This window comes from Plectropomus leopardus, chromosome 5 (assembly GCF_026936395.1).
Source record: "Plectropomus leopardus strain MGB_pleo_1.0 chromosome 5, ASM2693639v1, whole genome shotgun sequence".
Classification (NCBI taxonomy): domain Eukaryota; kingdom Metazoa; phylum Chordata; class Actinopteri; order Perciformes; family Serranidae; genus Plectropomus; species Plectropomus leopardus.
The window spans coordinates 17,795,328-17,813,353 of record NC_142180.1 but is presented as its reverse complement, the minus strand read 5'-3'; the positions used below and the strand labels follow the sequence as shown (position 1 = coordinate 17,813,353).

The following is an 18,026-nucleotide window of genomic DNA, read 5'->3' as shown; positions in this document are numbered from 1 at the left end:
AATGCTGCAGTTTTGCATACATCTTTTTCATTATCATGTAACCCAAGGAAACGACACATGTTGGATGATTAAATAAAGTATATAAAATTAAAATTGAAACGTTTATATTGCATGCCAAAATTGTAAAAGATAATATATTTTTCCATCCAAATAATTTAGAGATCATTTTAGAGTATCAAAATTTAAACTAGGGTTTGATAACTTTTTTTCAATGGACAGTGAAAGTGCCACTAATTTTGGACTGCAGCTACTGAGATACAATATTAAGTGATACAATATACATGAGTAAGTGATTTTTTTATGTATAAAATGTAAAGAATTATATAACAAAACTAAAGGGATAAGACGCTTTACTAAATTAACTGTTTTGATGCAAGGTTTTAGAAATAATACAGTGTCAACACACTGGAACTAAATAGATATGACAGGTCAATAAGACCTTTAAATTTTTAAAAAGGCAATACTGGCCCAACACATCAGAAAACTCATATCAGAATAATTTTTGTATCAACACTGAAAGTTACCAAAACACTATGACCTGAGATATTTAATATATGACTGAAGCTTGAAGCTTTTACATAAAAAGCACCGATGCAATCCATTCAAAATGTATTCCTATATAGTTTGACAAATGAGGCTCGCTGTTTTAAAATGACAAATCCCATATGAAATCCTCCAGCTGATTTTTATTTGACGACCACTGACTACACTTGTCTGCTTCAAGGCCTGTGGCCTAGGTGGATAATCTAAAAAAAAAAAGAGGGCAAATTGCGCCTCCCTGTGGCTTGTACCTGATTTGTTCATAGGCTTGATCCACAGGACTTGCGCCCATGGCCAACATGATCGACCTTCTCTTGGCTGTGGAGATGGTGATGACCACCACCCTGGTCAGTACCATGATATTCACCTGGAAAGAAAACAGGAAGAAAGAGAAATGAGAGGAGGCAAAGTGACAGAGAGACGTGTCTGGAAGAGAGGTGGTGGGCTAAAATATGAGAGAGTAAAGAAAATCTATATCAAAACAGAGACTAAAAAACATGAGGAAAAGTGGAGCACTACAGGAAATAATTACAAGTACACCATGGATAAATGTGTATTTTGTATTTTAGCTATTTCAACCTGAACGAACCACATAATTAGGATTGTATTTTCTAACCATGATGATGAAGATGACGGGCCCAGCAAAGCCCCAGATGATGCCATTCTGGACACTGAGCCAACAGTAGCCGTCGGCCGAGTATTTGCCTGAGGCTGATGCCAGCGTGATGGTGACTATCAGCACCGGCAGACCTGGAGGGAGTGAGTGAGGGGAATAAAAGAAAAACAGAGGAGGAGGGGAATAAGGGGGAAGAATAAAAGTACCAAGACACAGATAATCATCAAGAGGAAGGGATAGGAGCAAAATGCAGAAGGGAGAGGAAAATAGAGGCACATTTAGAGTCCACTGTGATTCAAATGTTCACGAACATCAGACAAACTAAATATGAAAAATGTGGTCTTTAAAATAAATTTACATCAGATTTATGTTAATCCAAAAGAACATGTAATAAATAACAATTTGGCAATCTGACTCATTGGTTTTACTTTCAATATTTTATCAAATCCTTTATTGGATTACAAAATCCTCAACAAAACTCATTCACATTCACAGCACGTGTGTGAAGAGAGTGTGTCTCATATTAAGCCGTAGTACCCCAGCCGATGAGATAGTAATACTTCATGTGACGATCCTCGCTTAGGTTGACTGCGACCACCTTGCTCCAGAGCAGCAGACCCTCCACCAGCATCCAGCTAAATGCTGCCATGAAGAAGAGATGCAGCAGTGCGGCCACAAGTGTGCACGCCACCTAGACAACACACACCAAGCCATGCAGACAGAAACATGTTATAAACTAATCCAATTGACAGTAATAGGTATAATTTACTTTAATCCCAATGTCAAAAGCATACCACGCATTTAGTGTCTTTTGGGCAGTGCACGTGAGGGTTTATGTGCATTACTCTGCATTTATGGTCACATAATTTACAAGGGTCAGTTTTGTGTGGAAATTTGTATGCCTCCAAAAATTCAAATATGCATCCAGATCTACACCTGAATATGTCTTGTACAGTCAACATTTTTATACAATTATATTTTGAAAATTAAAACTCTTTACAATAAGGTTTTTGTAAACACAAGTACATTCTCCGAACAAGCAGTAATCCAACTCCACAACACTGTTCCTACAGTTTAAGGCAAGCAGGATTTAAGACTTTTTAAATGTCACTTGAAAGTCAATTCAATTCTACAATAACCAACTATGAGGGAAAAAAACATGAACTGACATGAATTACTTAAGCTTGGGGATAATTTGCCCAAATATTTATTGTTACATAGAGCGTAACTTTTTGGCAACATCTATACGTGAGACATTTCCCATTGTCTGACACTACAACATTCAACTAGATGGATAATTTAAAGAGGAGTTAATGTGACACATTTCACTTTTCATTGCCAACAAAAGATAGGAATGGCTTCTGTCCTGAGACACACAAACACAAAATGTCAAAGGTTAAATAACTATCTGTTGTTGATGGATGGTTTAAGGGCAGTTCATGACCACGGAGGTGGCCAATAATATCTCATTTACACCACTTAAAATCCCAAACACAAATGTTACTTTTTGTTGTTATGGAAATGTCCATTTCCAAATCTCATTCATAATGTAACAGATTTTACATTGCAGAAAAACTAAGAACTGTGTTGGAAATACATTGTCTTATTCTTATCCTCCATCATCAAATGTATGCAGTGACACCGGACGGCTAGCTGTCCTCTGCTATGAAGCATCCTTAACAGAACACTTCAGCCCCCAAACTAATCCATTGTAAATAGCTCTGTATGGCTCAAAACTGTGTGTTAAAAACCTTGTTAAAATCTGAAAAATGACCTCCCTGATGGTCAGTCAGTCTATATATACATATAAAACCACTTGATGGATTTCCAACTAGCGACCACCTACTCCCAGGGGTGAAGCCCACCCTGACATGACCTGGGGTCAAAGGACCAGGGGTCAAAGCAACTACAGGCTATTGGGCGACTACTGGGAGACTGAACCATGTGATGGATATGACATTAGTGACCACTTATGTTACATCCAATGCAAAAGCATTTGTTTTACTGGGATCCCCAGTATGGATTTGGATTTTAAGTCTTATCAAGGTAGCAATTAAAACACAGTGTTGTGGGTTAACATTTGATTTTATAGACAGGTAGGCAATTCTCAACAAAGCTTGTACTGTTCGTGCCTTTGGTAGTGAAGAAATGAGTATTGAGATGAGTATTTTTTATATAATATTTTTTTGTTAAAATCTTTCCGATAACTGTTGTTACACAAAAATATGTATATTTTGTTGCTCCCACTGACAATCTCATGCAAAGTCTGACAAAATCCAATATTCTGTATCCGTCAACAGATCAGCGAGTGAATTCTGTCGTACTGTCTGTCATTCCCTTTAATGTGTCCCCTTTGTATTGCCCTGTCTGCCCTTTGGTATGACAGCATCACATCCCGTGTATTGATAGATAAAAGCAGATGCCTGTACCTTGTTGTGAATGGCCGAGCCGCTGCAGAGCAGAATCACCTGGGCACAGATCAGAGCAATGAACAGGTTCTTATGGATGGACGTCCTGTCAGATTTGGGGATACTGAGAACAGAGACAAAGATAACTTTAAATTTAAAGTAAAAACAAAACAAAAAAAGTTATATATATTTATATTTATTATATTTTTTTAACAGATCAATCGCAACACCCAAATAGGATTCATCCTCTGTTTACAGTGACCATCTGTATCAAATATAACATCAGTCCATACAATCATCACTGTTACTTAAGCACCATTTTTAATGCAGGACTTTTACTTGTCAAGTAAGAGTAAGAGTAGTGTCTCAGTGTGGTATTTGTACATTTACTTCAGTAAAGAAGCTGTTCCTTCACCACTGGTGATCACCCAATATTTCCATCCCTATAGCGACTAAAGATTTTCATTTTAAAATGTAAACACTTTAAGGTGACTCGACTCTGATTAGCTTCAGACAGTTTATGGATTCTACTTGTTGTAAACTTACCACCATGTTGATTATATTTCTGTATCACTTTTTTAAATTTATTCCTTTATTTCCATTGTTGGTCTGAAGGTGAGATGTATCACACATAAACTCTGAATTCACAACTACTGTTTTAATTTGTTTTCCCATATCTTTTATGGTTGCATTGATATTTGATCAATATTATGCTGGAAACCAGTGTATATTCCATTCATGTACCAAACAAACTTTCATTGCACCATCTCATACAACACACAAACTGCCTTAAATGGGATGAATGTTTCTATTTCACGTAACAAATGAAACAGACAGCCAAATCTGGTTTAGAGAGGTAAATGAACTGAGGAGTCTCTCATTACCTCCTGATGGATTCAGCCTATTTAGACTCATTTCATATCTGCATCACTGCTTGTGACCACCATAATTTCATGGTGTGATTACCCATCCATCTATGGACATGTGTACCTCTGCTTTGTCTATGTGTGTGTGTGAGTGTGTGTATTTAAGTACACATATGCATGTACATCATACACCAGCCAATGTGTGAAATGCATGGCTGCACACTCTGATTTCAGGACAGTCATAAATTGTCAGGGCAGCTCCTCTGCAGCTGATTGTGATCCCTCAGTGACCCTAATGTTAATTAACAGCCGCAGAATGCTGCTATAAACCTTCACAGTGGACTCACATGTAGAGCTCAGTAATTACTGGATTAGCACAAGTCAATACTCATAACAGCCTTAGGAACAGAGCACAAGCAATACAGTGCCAATAAGTTATCTCTCTCTTTTAACCCTTTGAATCCTGAGCAAATTAGCTTGATTCCTTTCAAAAACGTGTAATCAATGAGCAACTTAACAAAAAACGCCTGAAAATTAGCAAGAATATTTTATTTTTTGCGGATAATATCTAATGATCCCTCCTGACTATTTTACTAATTTTTGCAATTTACCTGAAAATTCTTGTCAAGTTGCTCATTATGTTTTTTTCCCCATGTTTTGAAAGAAATCAAACCAATTTTCACAGGTTGCAGAGATTTAAATATTCGGAAAGTCTTACATTGGCAAATGGGAAGTCTGTACCTTGAAGTGACTTTCATGGTTGCTTAGATTCCACACAAGCGTCAAATTGTAATGAGTACTTTTAAAGCTTCTGAAATTCTTATCCATGGTGTACTTGCAATTATTTCCTGTAGTGCTCTACTTTTCCTCATGTTTTTAGTCTCTCACTTCTCATGTTCTCAACACAGAAAAAGTCAGATTTAAATACTGAATATCAGCTCAATTTATAAGTTATTAATGCTGAATACACTCTTATACACAGTGTGTGTAATTCAGCTCTCGTTTTTCAATCAATGTCTGACATATACTTGTTAAATGTATTTGGCTATACACACAAAAGGCACCGACTGAGGTGGAGTTGTATGCATTGGCTCAAACTGACAGTAACCAGGCAGATATGTTGGCATCGTAGGTGAGAGGGACAGGAGAATCAACTACTCACTCCAGCACAGTGAACAGCATCAAGGTCACCACCAGTGCACACAGAGACGCGCCAGAGCCGATGAACGTCAGTTTGGTTAAAATAAGCTCTTCCTCAGGACTCCACTGGGGACAGGAGAGAAACGTAGTAGTGAGGGAGATGGAGAGAGGAGAATGCTGTCAAACAATCACAGGTTTGACCCGTCTGATGCTTTCTCAAAGGCACTGAATTCATACATCCTTGCTTAATCTGAATAACAGATAAATGCCAAATATTTAAAATATGGCAAAGTGCCGAAGTTGATTTTATTTTTTGTTTATTTTACTTCTGTTTATGTACTTTTGATAAACAGAAAGAACAGTTCAGTGCATACTGTAAAATAATAGGCACACTAGGAGTGACACCTACTGGGAAATATAGTGTACTACAAATCCTACCAACAATTTTAGAGGTCAAAGACATCAACCAGGATTTTGATTTCAATAAGCAACATTTTCACCAGGAGGAAAATAACAGCTATCACATATTATCAACATGACATACATTCTAAAATTTCACAACACCAGTCACAACCTTAACCACAGTTTAATTCTGAGGTTTAACTGTCGGATTTATAGTTAACATTTTCTGTCATGCAACCTTTTGTTAAATGACTGAACCACCAATCCGCTCACGAGTTACCTTTGACTCCAGGTAATTCATCAGCACTGCAAAGTTGGTGGTGTGGTTACATAGACAGGAAGTGACACCAGAGCCGGCAAAAGTTACCCGACAACCATCACTGGACCAGCTATTGGTATGATTATGCCTGTATGAAATAATACACAAAAATATACACACAAAAACATCAATCAGTTTCAGGGAGCTGAGACATTTAGTATTAAACATTAATATATATATATGTCTAAGGGCATCTTGATTTGGAATGAAACATCATGCATATTTACATCACATTTGATTTATGTGTTTAAGATAAAAATTTATAGCATCAAAAAAGTGAAATCTGTCTTTAAAAATTGTAAGTACACAAGAAGAGACCACCTCTTCATCATTTACCCAACAGCCTCAATCTCTATTACAACAACACATTCACTTATCAGGATTGTTTATGTGACTGTTGTTGAACAAACTCACATTAAGCTGAAATTCCAAAAGGCACAAACAGGAGTGACTCGCTGTGAATACTCCACCTAGAAACAGAAACACATGTTTGCATTTGTTTTTGTCACTCTGTCTCTTTTAATATATTACCTTGGACCTTAACCAGCTAAAAGCAGCATGGATAAAAACCATGTGCTTCTTATTGGGAGATGAAATTTCTTGAGAAATGACATATTACATTTGGTGAGTTTATCAAAGGGCAACAAGTTAATTACAAATTATCAGCTATTCCCAAAGAATGGTTGCTTTTACAGATTGTTGTTGAACGTTATCATTCAACCATAGACCCTTATCCAATCTGTCATGGTGTCCGAATGTATACGGGATTATAATGGGCTTGATTATCATACTGTGTGAAACCCCCCTGAACAGTGGACTTTACCACGTGTGATGAGGAAAGGGTGTATTTGACGGCCACAGGGATGGTTTGGCCCTTGGAGGCATGACGGACGGTTGCTGATATGACAACAGAAGCCAGGTGACCCGGGAGGATTCTGGAAAGACAGACAATTTTTTACAACTTGTATCTGTCTAACAACTTAAAGGACACACTTAAATCCAAATTACTGGTATGCTGAACACTGACTGAATGATCCCTACTCTTTCAAAATGATGAAAGTAAAAGTGCAGGCACACAATTTTCAGTTTACTTCTTGATTTTTCATTTTTATAGTTGGTTAAGCTGTTATTAGAGAATAAGGGAATGTTTTAATAGAAAGAGAGATCTAGTTTATATGTTTTCACTTAGAATTAAGCATTTGTGAGCTTTTTGCAATATCTCTCAAGTCAAACATTTCATTTTCTGCTTATTAGATGCTAATAAGAAACTGATTTAGAGAGCTGATGAGCTAAAACATAAAAAATCCAAAAGTTACTGTAAATGAACTTAAATCAAATAAGAATGAGTTGCAGATAAAATGTGCTACTTAAACTAAGTTTGTTTGTTTCGGTGAGTTGACACTATTTCAGAACAGTCAGCCACATTTAAAGTAAAACATTACGAGGAGACAAAAGTCAAACTACAGCCCACCTTTTCCCTTTTTCTTGGTGACTCTGTGGAGGCACCTGGGCTCCAGACACAATCTCACTCAGATGGCTGTAGTGGGTATGAATAAACATCACTTCCTCATACCCTGATTAAAGAGAGAAGAGAAGCAGAGCAAATTAATTTTATCCTTATGTGATACAAGACACTTTCCAGAGTATCTCTTCAGCTTGCAGTGTCACACTTCAACCAGAGTGAGTAATTGGGAGCAGTAGAAACATGTTATGTGCCTGTCACTTACGTTCCAAATTATGCAATACAAATATAATATGTGAGTGCATAAAATTTGAGTGTGTGGGATAGCCTATTTGACAAATGTGTGTGTGAATGTGTGTGTTTCCTACCCAGTGTGTGTATCCTCTGGAGCTCAGTGTCAGGGATAAGCAACTCATCCTGACCACGGCTGCTGGCGGTGCGAGAGCCGACCACAGATGGCTTGAAGACTTGACTGCAGCTCTCTTCAGACAGCTTCTGCCACTTCATATACACATCTGGAAAAAAAAAGACAGCAGAGGACACACAAAAGAGAGTGATTAACAGAAATGGTAACCATAAGAAGAAATGCAAGAATATTACGTATTTATTTGTGTCACAAAACCAAGAGCTGCCAAAGGTTTGGGTCAATGACATTGCACATGGTAGTCTTGTCAACATATTAAAAGTTACTCCTGAATTCTCAATATCTAACCACAGCAAAAACAGGGAGATGTGAGAGAACAATACAACTAATAATAGATTCAGGATAGCAGAAGTATAAACAATTTTGGCGATAATTGTTGCAGCCCTTGATGTGTACCAAGATGTTTTCATTACCTATGTTCTTGGTAGAAAGTGTGAAGCCCCTTCTCTCAGCAGACAGCATGTCAGCAAGAGTTTCAGTGAGACTGTCAATGCTCCGGACAAGAGTGAATGGCCCCACGCTGACCTGTTTCAAAAATATTAAAAAGTAATTTAAAAAATAAAAATAAAATAATAATTGAAATTGACTGAGGACAAAGGACAACATACAAGGTTTAGGAATAGTTGAGATATTATTTTACCTAATCCCTTTCAGTGGGAACGAATATGCAGTATAAACATGAGGGGGGGCGGCTAGGATAAAAGTGACTGTTGCGTTGAATCTGAGCTACAAATAGGGTTTTAGACAACCAAGACAACTTTTTTTCTGTCTGATTACAATGCAATGCTAAGTCCTTCAAATGGTACTTCTAAGCTGTTATTTTTGGGTAATGTGTACACTACATTGATGAACTGTAAAAACAGGCTCTGCAAATCAATTCAATCTTATTATCCTTTCCCATCAAAATTAGTGTGTTTATGTGTAAATGCGGGAAAACCTGCTAAAAATAGCCAATAAACTGTTTGACCATTGCCAGTAGACCTGAACTGTGTGTACACAGCTTTGCAGTAGACGAGTATGCCCCTTCGTTTTTCTTCTAGTGTGGCATGTTTAACGTCACAAACACATGGGACAACAGGGTTAGTAAACAGAAGAAAGCAGCATGGAGCCCAGTGAAAATGTTCTTTCAGACTCAATGATGACTAATTTCAAACAACGTTTGAGCGCTGCTTTGACAGAGACAGGCTGCATTTTATTACAGCTGGACATTGTATTGCACTGAAGAATTGACGAAAGTCAGCGCATCCACCTGGGTGTCATATAAGCATCACTGCTGATTAGAGCCAATTGGAGTTAGAGCTGATAAACACCAGTGACTTCTACAGAGTCATTTGTCCTGGGAGTAATTGCACATTTAACTTTTTCCATTAAATACAAAATCCAGATGTCAATGGGTGTGAGTAGGCTTTTTGTCCACTGGGAAAGGGGCTTAGAGAACTATTTTTGGAGAAAACAGCAAAAACAGATGAACATAGGTCACCCTCTTACCCCATCCTCTGTCAGGCCCATCCACTGTGAAGCCATCTGGGGCTCCAGCATCAAACTTGCCATCTTTAGGTAGTTGGTAGCAATAGACACCATGACTTCTGCTGCGTCAGCTCCAGCAGAGTGAGAGCTAGTCAGTGCAGTCAGGTCCATCTCAATCATCTGTGTGAGGTAGAGGACGTCACTGGAGGTGAGAAGGTTTGGGTCGCCAGCTTCCACCGTATGCAGGACAGCTTGGGTCAGCTGCTGCAACAAGGCCAGATCTCTGCCTGAGGAGGTATTAACGCTCAGCTCCTCAATCACATGAAAGAAAGGAAAGATAAGGATTTTTTTTTTTTAACTTTATTTTCCAAGAGAAAGGTGGTTGCAATGCACTTATGCTAATTCATTATGTCAATGTTTACACTGTTCTGGATTATTATGCACAAGTACAACAGATTCTTAGTCCTGAAAAAAAAAACATCCAGTGGTGGGGAAGTTACTCTCCTAAGATTTTAACGCGGTGATGTTTTAACGAGCACAGTACTTTGCATGTATGGCATGCCAATTACTGCATGTCCAGTATAAGAATAATAAGTAAATCTGAAATAATTCAGGTGTCAATTCTACCATATACATGACTCAACATTTCCTCAACACAGCCTAAATCAAACTTCATAGTCATAGAAATGTTATGTGTTGCTGCAAAGTTGTGAAATTCTTTTAAGATTTTACCATATCAGGGGGCAATATTTATCTTACTGTATCATTAAAGTGATGATGTGCTACAGACACCTAAACTTTCCAACTCACAGGTTTTGTCAGAGGATTCTTGGTCAGCCTACTGAAGAATGGTGTCAGTGGTAAACTGATAACATCCACCACTTCTGCAGACAGAAACAGAGACGAAAATAATACAATCTATTACAGCAATAGCACAAAGAGACTTGGAAATATACATAGGTACAGTGCTATGGACTATTTTACTGGATTGCATGGCAATATTTTATATATTTACTTTAGAAATGTATTTTATATTGTTTTAAGATTTGACACAGCAGAGTGAATCAGCAAATTGCATCTACAACAAAATGCATAAAAAAATGTTGATATTACAGAGAACCCCAGTGATGAGTCCTAAAACCTGGAAAGCCTTTCAGCACCTCAGGTTTCCTCGTCTCAAAGTCAATGGGATTTTTTGAATGGCTTTTTTGGTTAGAAGCCTTGAATAAGGTCTGTGGTAAACACAAGCTTAAGAGACTTTCATGGGTTTTTTTCTACAACGTAAAAATATGTCATTAAATACCCAATTTGCAAACTTTGAAACTTTTATATGTCTTCAAAAAGATGGTTGCTAACAACTGGCTAAATGAGACTATGGATCGTCATCACATCTAGCGGAGCCAAACAGCCTACAGCCGCGTAAGTGGTGTTCATTTGTGAAGATAACCTTGCCGAACATAAAGTGTAACTATCCCAAATGTTTGTTTACCACAGAGCTTATTTTCTGCAATGATCCAAAATCCAATGGAAAAATCCTAAAGGCTTTTTGACGTGGGAACCAGGGCGACATCAGCCCTGGGGAACTCCATTATTTGTACCTTTTCTAAACTGGCAGACGGCCCCTCTGAATGAGTCACATTTGTCGAAGTCCCAGCTCCCAGTAACAGGGTCAAAGATGCCACACTCTTCTTTGGGCACAGGGCTGTGGAATAACTCAAATTTGATCGTTTGATTCTCCAAAGAATTTCCGTCCAGGAAGGAATCCAAGAATGAACTTGCTAACATACTGAGGTTTCCTAGTGAGGGGAAATAAAGGGGGCAATTCTTCAGTTTTAATTCTTGAAAATGACAGAGGGACATGTCAAGATTGAATGTAATGCCAGTAACAGTAGTGTGAATGATGATAAACTTCAGAAATCTTGGAAAGTCATCAAGATTTAACTCAAGGCAGAAGAATCAGGCAGGTTTCATTAATCACAAGATAGTTCAAAGATACAATGTCGAGTCATTAACATGTGTAATAAGGCTTACATATTCTGCAATTACCCCCCCATCATCTCCATATACCTGTTGTTGCTAACATTCCCTCGCTTAGACCAGAGATTTAGTTGTCAGAGCATTTCAAAATGACCAAAACTGTTTTCCGACAACTGATATCTGCTATCCTACGGCTAGTGTAAGATAAAGTGTGTGCAAGCGGTCAGTTAGGGAAAGGTTGTGATGATGAAAAAAATAAATAAAATTGGTTTAATTGAGGAAACTTAAATATATACTTATGTGTGTCTGTCTGAACTGGTCTGATGAGGGAGGAAGGGGAAACTGAAGGATTCTGACAGGACATCAGGTACTGCCATGTTGGTTTAAGTCCTTTAACTGAAAGAATAAATGATAAGACCTTTAACAGCTATTAGTTAAAAGACAATATAAAGACAGGTTAAAAAGGAAAAAAGAAAATCCTACACTACAGCTGAAAATCACAGACTACAGATGCGTCCTTTCTGTACGTTCAGTTCCAGCAGGCAGAGTGAGTGTTTCGGGCTCTCATTGCTCATCGGGGAGCATGATGTCAGCATGGGAGAAGTTTGTTTTGAAGGGTGGGATTCAGAGTGACGTGATTCACGAAACATTTACAAGAACCATTAGGAGCTCCAGCCAATTACAACTCTGTCCCAATCTCCTCTATTCATCAGAGGGTGCAAGCAAGGGGAAGCAAAAGAGGCTGAGATTTCCCTTTCCTTCAGTCTCATTAAACTTCCAGTAGTGCTTTATGCTGGAAAGGAAAAGAGTGTGCGCGCAAACATGTAAGTGTGTTTAGTTTCTGTGTGTAACTTTGCCAAAGCATGCCACAAATTTCAGAAAGGATTAGGACTATTTTAATCAAGCATTTTAGCTGATACCCATCAGTCATTTAATGAGTATTTGCCAATATGGAGCCCTAAAATGATGTTTTTGTTTTGTCTAGATAACACAGCTTCACAGCGTGTACTAACTAGAGCAGTGTGGACCAATGCTATCACTGAATCTAAATAGTGGCTGCTGCTTTCTATTAATTACAACTGATGAATAAAAACTTGCATACTGAGATGTTTTTTTTTTTAATTCAGTGCTTGGGAACGCAGCTGAAAGTTCAGACTCATTTGAATAATATATTTGAATAGAGAAAAACCCCTACACAAATTTTAGGGGAAATTTGAGAGTGAGGTTTGCAAACGTATACACAGACTATAACAACATTTCTTCAGTGTCTTTTCAAACCCTGGGTAATTGTAGCAATAGAGTGGGACACTTTTTAAAGATATTCTGGATCAGAGCTGGAAAAAAAGATCTGGAGTAGATCATGAAAAAGCCGAGGTTACACTTAGCCAAAATTCTTGGTCTTTTACAGAAAAGTATTCCTGCAGTTCATATGTTTTCACATTCTGAGCTCATGTTCTGAGCCAGTGGTTCCCAACTGCTCCAGCCAAAGGGTCCAGATGTCTCCTTTGCCATTAGTTTGAGGTCCACACCTTAGATAAAATACAGCACTTGGGACCAGTTGGGAACTACTGTTTAAGCTTTGTTTTTTAAAAAAAGAATAAATTCACTTTTTGAGAGTTTTGTGAACTGCTTTTTTCTGAGCACTTCATTGTCACTCTTTTCCTAACTGTTTCCCTTTTTCAATTAGATTAGTTGACCACAGTTTTAGTGACCCCCTGTTTAATTATTGGTATTTAGGATCAATTTCTATGTTTTATTTCTATTCTATATTCAACTTACGTCATGATTGGGCCTGATAAGAAAGATTAGAGAGTGTGGGAGTTGTGGAAGATGAAACAGAGACGGGGAAGATGTGCATCTAGTTGTATCTGAAATTAATTTACAGTATTTATTTTACCCTGCTTGCAAGGCCAGATGGGTGGAGTTTACCACATCAGGCCAGTTCAGATCTTGGCATGTTACTGAAAAGTATGTAGTCCAAAATGACTTTCAAATGGTCTCTATGTGATTGTTTCGTTCTGTGTAGCAACTCCACCCAGCCCTGGTGCCAAATTATCTAAACTGTAAACAGCATTTGAAAGCAGTGCTTAACTATATCACTGGACCTTGGAGATTGACTTGAGTCTCTTTTTATGTTGTAAACCTTTCCTGTTCTTGCTGATTACATTAGCTTTTAGAGTCTGGTAACTCTTCAGCTTTTTCATGCTGCATCCTAACAAATGTACCTTGACATGGGCTGTCTCTCCGCAGCTGCGTAAGGGAGGGGTCTATTTTCATGGCTGCTTCACTCCACTTGAACACCAGCCCAGAGGAAACGGGTGAACACAGCTTTTCCATGGTGTAGATTTCACTGCTGTTCAGCACCCGATCCCATATGTGCAGCTCGGTGATGCTCCCTGAGAATGACTCATCCCTCTTAAATGAACCCCCAAAGGTGTCCTGCTCCTGTCCGATGATGAAAAGGCCGTTTGGGCCAATGCTGTTCGAACTTAGGCGATCATCCCTAGAGACCACAAGGCCGTCAGCAAATAGTGACCATCGTCCACCATTCTGGCTCCAAGAAACGCACACAGAGTGCCAGGAGTCGTCGTGGTCAAAGGCCTCCACATAAGATCCATGAATGCCGTGGACCAGCAGAGCCAGCTTCACAGACCTGCCCTGGATCAGGTTCACGCGGAGCTGGAACTCATTAATATATGACTGGATGGAATAAGAAAATACGGCGGAGATTCCAGAGCAATTTGGATTGAAGCGAAGACGGGTGCAAACAGTCACAGAGTCCATGGAGGGGAACGTGTGCAGGAGACGGGCATGCTTCCTGTTCGAGCGCTCGTTGAACTCCAGAATCAGAGTCTCAGTGGAACCTGTAGTTTCACCCCACACAGAGAGATGACAGAGGCATTACTAAGGAGGAAAAATCCTGCCACAGCTCTTGGAAAAGAAGAATAACAAAATTCCTTTTTGAGGTCCCATTTCTACGGTAAACACTTGGGAAACATTTATTCACTATGGCTGAGAGCACTGTGTGGCAGCATCGTCAGTCCCATTTCATATTCTATTACCCTTTCGTTAAGCCAGTGAGTGGGCGGAAAGGTGTCTTGGATGAAAAAAACAATGAGCCTACTATATAAAAAGAAAGGGAGATCATTTCTTAATATAAATTGTCACAAATGGCACACTGTACCTACTTGTCAGACGTGTCATGGCTTTCCTGGCAATCCACACAGGCTGAGAGATGTTCAGGGATTTTAAAAAGCTGGCTAGCTCTTGCTTCTCTGCAGGGTTGGAGGCAGTGACTAAGGCCCCAAAACGCTGGTTACACCATTCTCCTGCACTGTTCCACTGCAGGCGATCAGGCACATACTGATAGTAGGAATCAGCGTATGTCTGGTTTCTAGTTTCAAGGGTATAGGCTGTTCAAAAAAGAGGACAGGAGTTAGAGGAATTAGTGGAGAGACCCCCAAACAGCTTGATAAAAAAAATTCAGGCTGAAATGTCTAACAGTGTTTTGATTTGTTTGTTTGACATCCCAAGGACATCTGGGGCTTCATGCTGCAATCAGTGTTATGCCTTATGGGTTAAAACCTGTGGTAAAGCAGTACAACTGCCAAAATAAAATGACTGATGGTGCCTGTGAGAGCAGGTTGCACACTTAAGTTAAATCTTCATTCAAATCTTGTGCAAATTTTTTTCAAATTTTGAGAAAATCTTCAAAATTAGTGTGCATTTCCAAACACTACTGATAAGTATTGTCTGGACACATCAAGATATGCAGCTGGTGGCACTAATTTTCCAGTTGGGTACTTTTTAACCTATGCAGCAGAAGAGGGCGTAACAAGACGTCATTAAAAGAGCATTAGGCAAACCTCAAACAATGGTAAACCATGTGGAAAGCATGCAACATATGGTATTTAAGTTTATTTCATGTGTTAAATTAAAAAACATTAGCCTCCTCATCGGCCCACACAGACCTGATGTGTTTGTGTGCCGCCATTTGTCGCCTCTTCAGTGGAGCAGAGCTTGTGTGGCTCTAACATGTTTGTTTTTTCAATATATTGACCTGTCCACTTCAGTAAAACTTACTCCCTTCCCACCATTTCCAATTAAGATTTTTTTTAAAGATCTATATGTTGCTCTGTCTGTAGGTTGCCAAAAATGTCCCCACCCTTTGTCGGCCACAGTTAAAAGGCTGAAATTTGGCATGGAGGTGAATTGCGCGTGTGTGTGAAGGTGTGCTTCTGTTCCTTTTGTTCATGCCAATTGTGTAAAAGGGGAGCAGGAGCGTGGCCTATAACAAAAATGGCACATAACTTAACCCTCTGAAACCTAAGCAAACTTGATTTCATTTAAAAACATGGAAATAAGGCAATGAGCAATGACAGAAGCAATGAGCCAAAACTTAGCAGATTTGGTAAAAAGTACAAGAAAATTACCTGTAATTAGTAAGAGAAATAAAGTTTTTAAAAACCCCACAGATATAACCTGGAAAAAGTGTTAAAAAATTCTGATCATTTTGTAACATCATTTGAAAAAAAGTTTGTCCGTATCTTTGACATTTTTCCCCAGGTTTTTTCAAATAACTTTCTAAATCTACTAATGTCTTGAAATTTGTGGGACATTTCTTAGTATTTGTTTAATTTTCCCATTGCCCCTTTTCCATGTTTTTGAAAGATACTGTACCAATTTGCTCAGGGTTCAACATGTTAAGCACTCGTGAAAGGTGTCTGAAAGACGCACAAGAAAAGTGATGTTGCTCAAGGTTTCTAAGGGTTAAATGGATCAACCGACTTCTCATGAGCCAGAGGACAGCTACTTAACTTACCTTCAATTCAGGCTTAACTCAACAGAGAAGTAGGAAGAGACTCACCTGAAACACTGTCATAGCTGTGGAAACAAACCTGAAACATAAGTTATAAGCTTAGTTATTTGCTGGTTGTATGAAGCAACAGCTGTATATTTCAGGCCTAAAGTTAACACAAAACAGGCTACTTTCAAATGTTTGTCTTTTTTTAAATAAATAAATAAATAAATGTTAGTGTTACATTTAGGCTAACTCGTGATCAAGTTCAATAGATAGCGTGGAAGATTTAGGGGCATCTATTGGCAAAAAATGGTGTATAATATTCATAATCACGTTTTCATTAGTTTATAATCACCTGAAAATAAGAATCGTTATGTTTTCTTAGCTTAGAATGAGCCCTTTATGGCTAGTCCGCCTTTTGGTTCTACAGAAGCCCAGGATGGCCAAATTTAACACTTGCTCTTGAAAAAGCCATTCGCGTTTGCGCGTCTTCGCGTCAATATAACAGGCTTTTGTGAAGTTTCAGTTTTGAAAACTCACCACTAGATGCCACTGAATCTTACATACTAGACTTTAAACTGCAGGCAAAATTTCCCCTGAAGCACTGCAGGGAACTGATTGATGATTCCATTGATGATTTTAGTGACACAAATAACCGTGACTTTTTTTTCATCTCCACAACCTTTAGGCTAAGGTCTAATTAGAAAATAACTTTACACAGTTTCTTCGAATTTGGGGCTTAATTTTCAAAGAAATAAGTTGGTTAAACAGAAGTGATTGGGAAAAGGCGTTCTGCACAACTCTGAAATCTTTCTTCTTAATGAAATGTGAAATTCATCGTCTAAAATATTCTTCAGGTGTGAAAACGTAAACACAAAGATCAAGTACTTACCAGCAGGCCTAATACATTGGGGAACAATAACCATTGCATCCTGGGGGGAAAAACAACAAAACATTTTAATCAGCTGAGAATGGGACGTAAGTTCTGCTCACCGTGGTTTCTTATATAATTTAAGCATAAAAAGCTAAACGTATCGATTTTTTTTTTTTACCTGAACTCGTCGTCTTGATAAAAACTTTTTTGCGCGTCTTCTCATTCCAATCGCGTCGTGTCAGTGAAGGCAGCATTCAACCACTGAAGCGACGTTTTTGGGGGCTTAAATTCCTCAGTCCAAAGTTTGTAAACGTAGGTTTTCTTCTCAGCTGTGATCTGTCCGTCACTGAAGTGCAGGGGAACCCTCGATGGCTGACTCCAGAGAGCATGAGGGGAGGATGCAGAGGAAGCTGCAGAGAGGAGGAATGGGTGTAACCCGCAGAGAGAAAAGTAGGGTTCAAGGACCTACAGGAGCCCTTGAGAATGTTCCAGGCGGTCAAGTTAAACTAGAGGCTTGCAATAATGTGCCTTGTTAGAGGCACAATAATGTCAAGACATCATTGCATGGGAGACAGGGACCACCAGGCAGTACCCCACCATTCATAAAAATTATACTGCAATTTAACCTACAATGAAGTTACTACTGAGATGAATGCACGGAGTAACTTTTGTTGTCAAACTACAACAGAGAGAGGCAAATATCTTACAGGCAAGAATGTCAAGGACAAAA

At 38.7% G+C, this 18,026-nt stretch overlaps 1 protein-coding gene across 1 annotated transcript in view; it reads right to left on the bottom strand.

Annotated features, from left to right (window-relative positions):
- LOC121965627 (adhesion G protein-coupled receptor D2) overlaps positions 1-17,667 on the bottom strand; it is a 99,521-nt gene extending 81,854 nt beyond the window's left edge. Inside the window, exons 1-19 of the mRNA XM_088077648.1 lie at positions 17,475-17,667; positions 17,315-17,354; positions 16,489-16,519; positions 14,810-15,034; positions 13,847-14,485; positions 11,243-11,440; positions 10,443-10,528; positions 9,666-9,953; positions 8,591-8,702; positions 8,122-8,268; positions 7,763-7,865; positions 7,115-7,226; positions 6,706-6,761; positions 6,253-6,379; positions 5,593-5,696; positions 3,586-3,688; positions 1,694-1,847; positions 1,157-1,290; positions 792-907 (exon numbers count right to left, since the gene is read on the bottom strand). Coding sequence (XP_087933774.1) covers positions 792-907; positions 1,157-1,290; positions 1,694-1,847; positions 3,586-3,688; positions 5,593-5,696; positions 6,253-6,379; positions 6,706-6,761; positions 7,115-7,226; positions 7,763-7,865; positions 8,122-8,268; positions 8,591-8,702; positions 9,666-9,953; positions 10,443-10,528; positions 11,243-11,440; positions 13,847-14,485; positions 14,810-15,034; positions 16,489-16,519; positions 17,315-17,353 — 2,774 coding nt within the window. The 5' untranslated portion in view covers position 17,354; positions 17,475-17,667. The remainder of the gene's footprint in view (positions 1-791; positions 908-1,156; positions 1,291-1,693; positions 1,848-3,585; positions 3,689-5,592; positions 5,697-6,252; positions 6,380-6,705; positions 6,762-7,114; positions 7,227-7,762; positions 7,866-8,121; positions 8,269-8,590; positions 8,703-9,665; positions 9,954-10,442; positions 10,529-11,242; positions 11,441-13,846; positions 14,486-14,809; positions 15,035-16,488; positions 16,520-17,314; positions 17,355-17,474) is intronic.
- Positions 17,668-18,026: the final 359 nt, after the last annotated feature.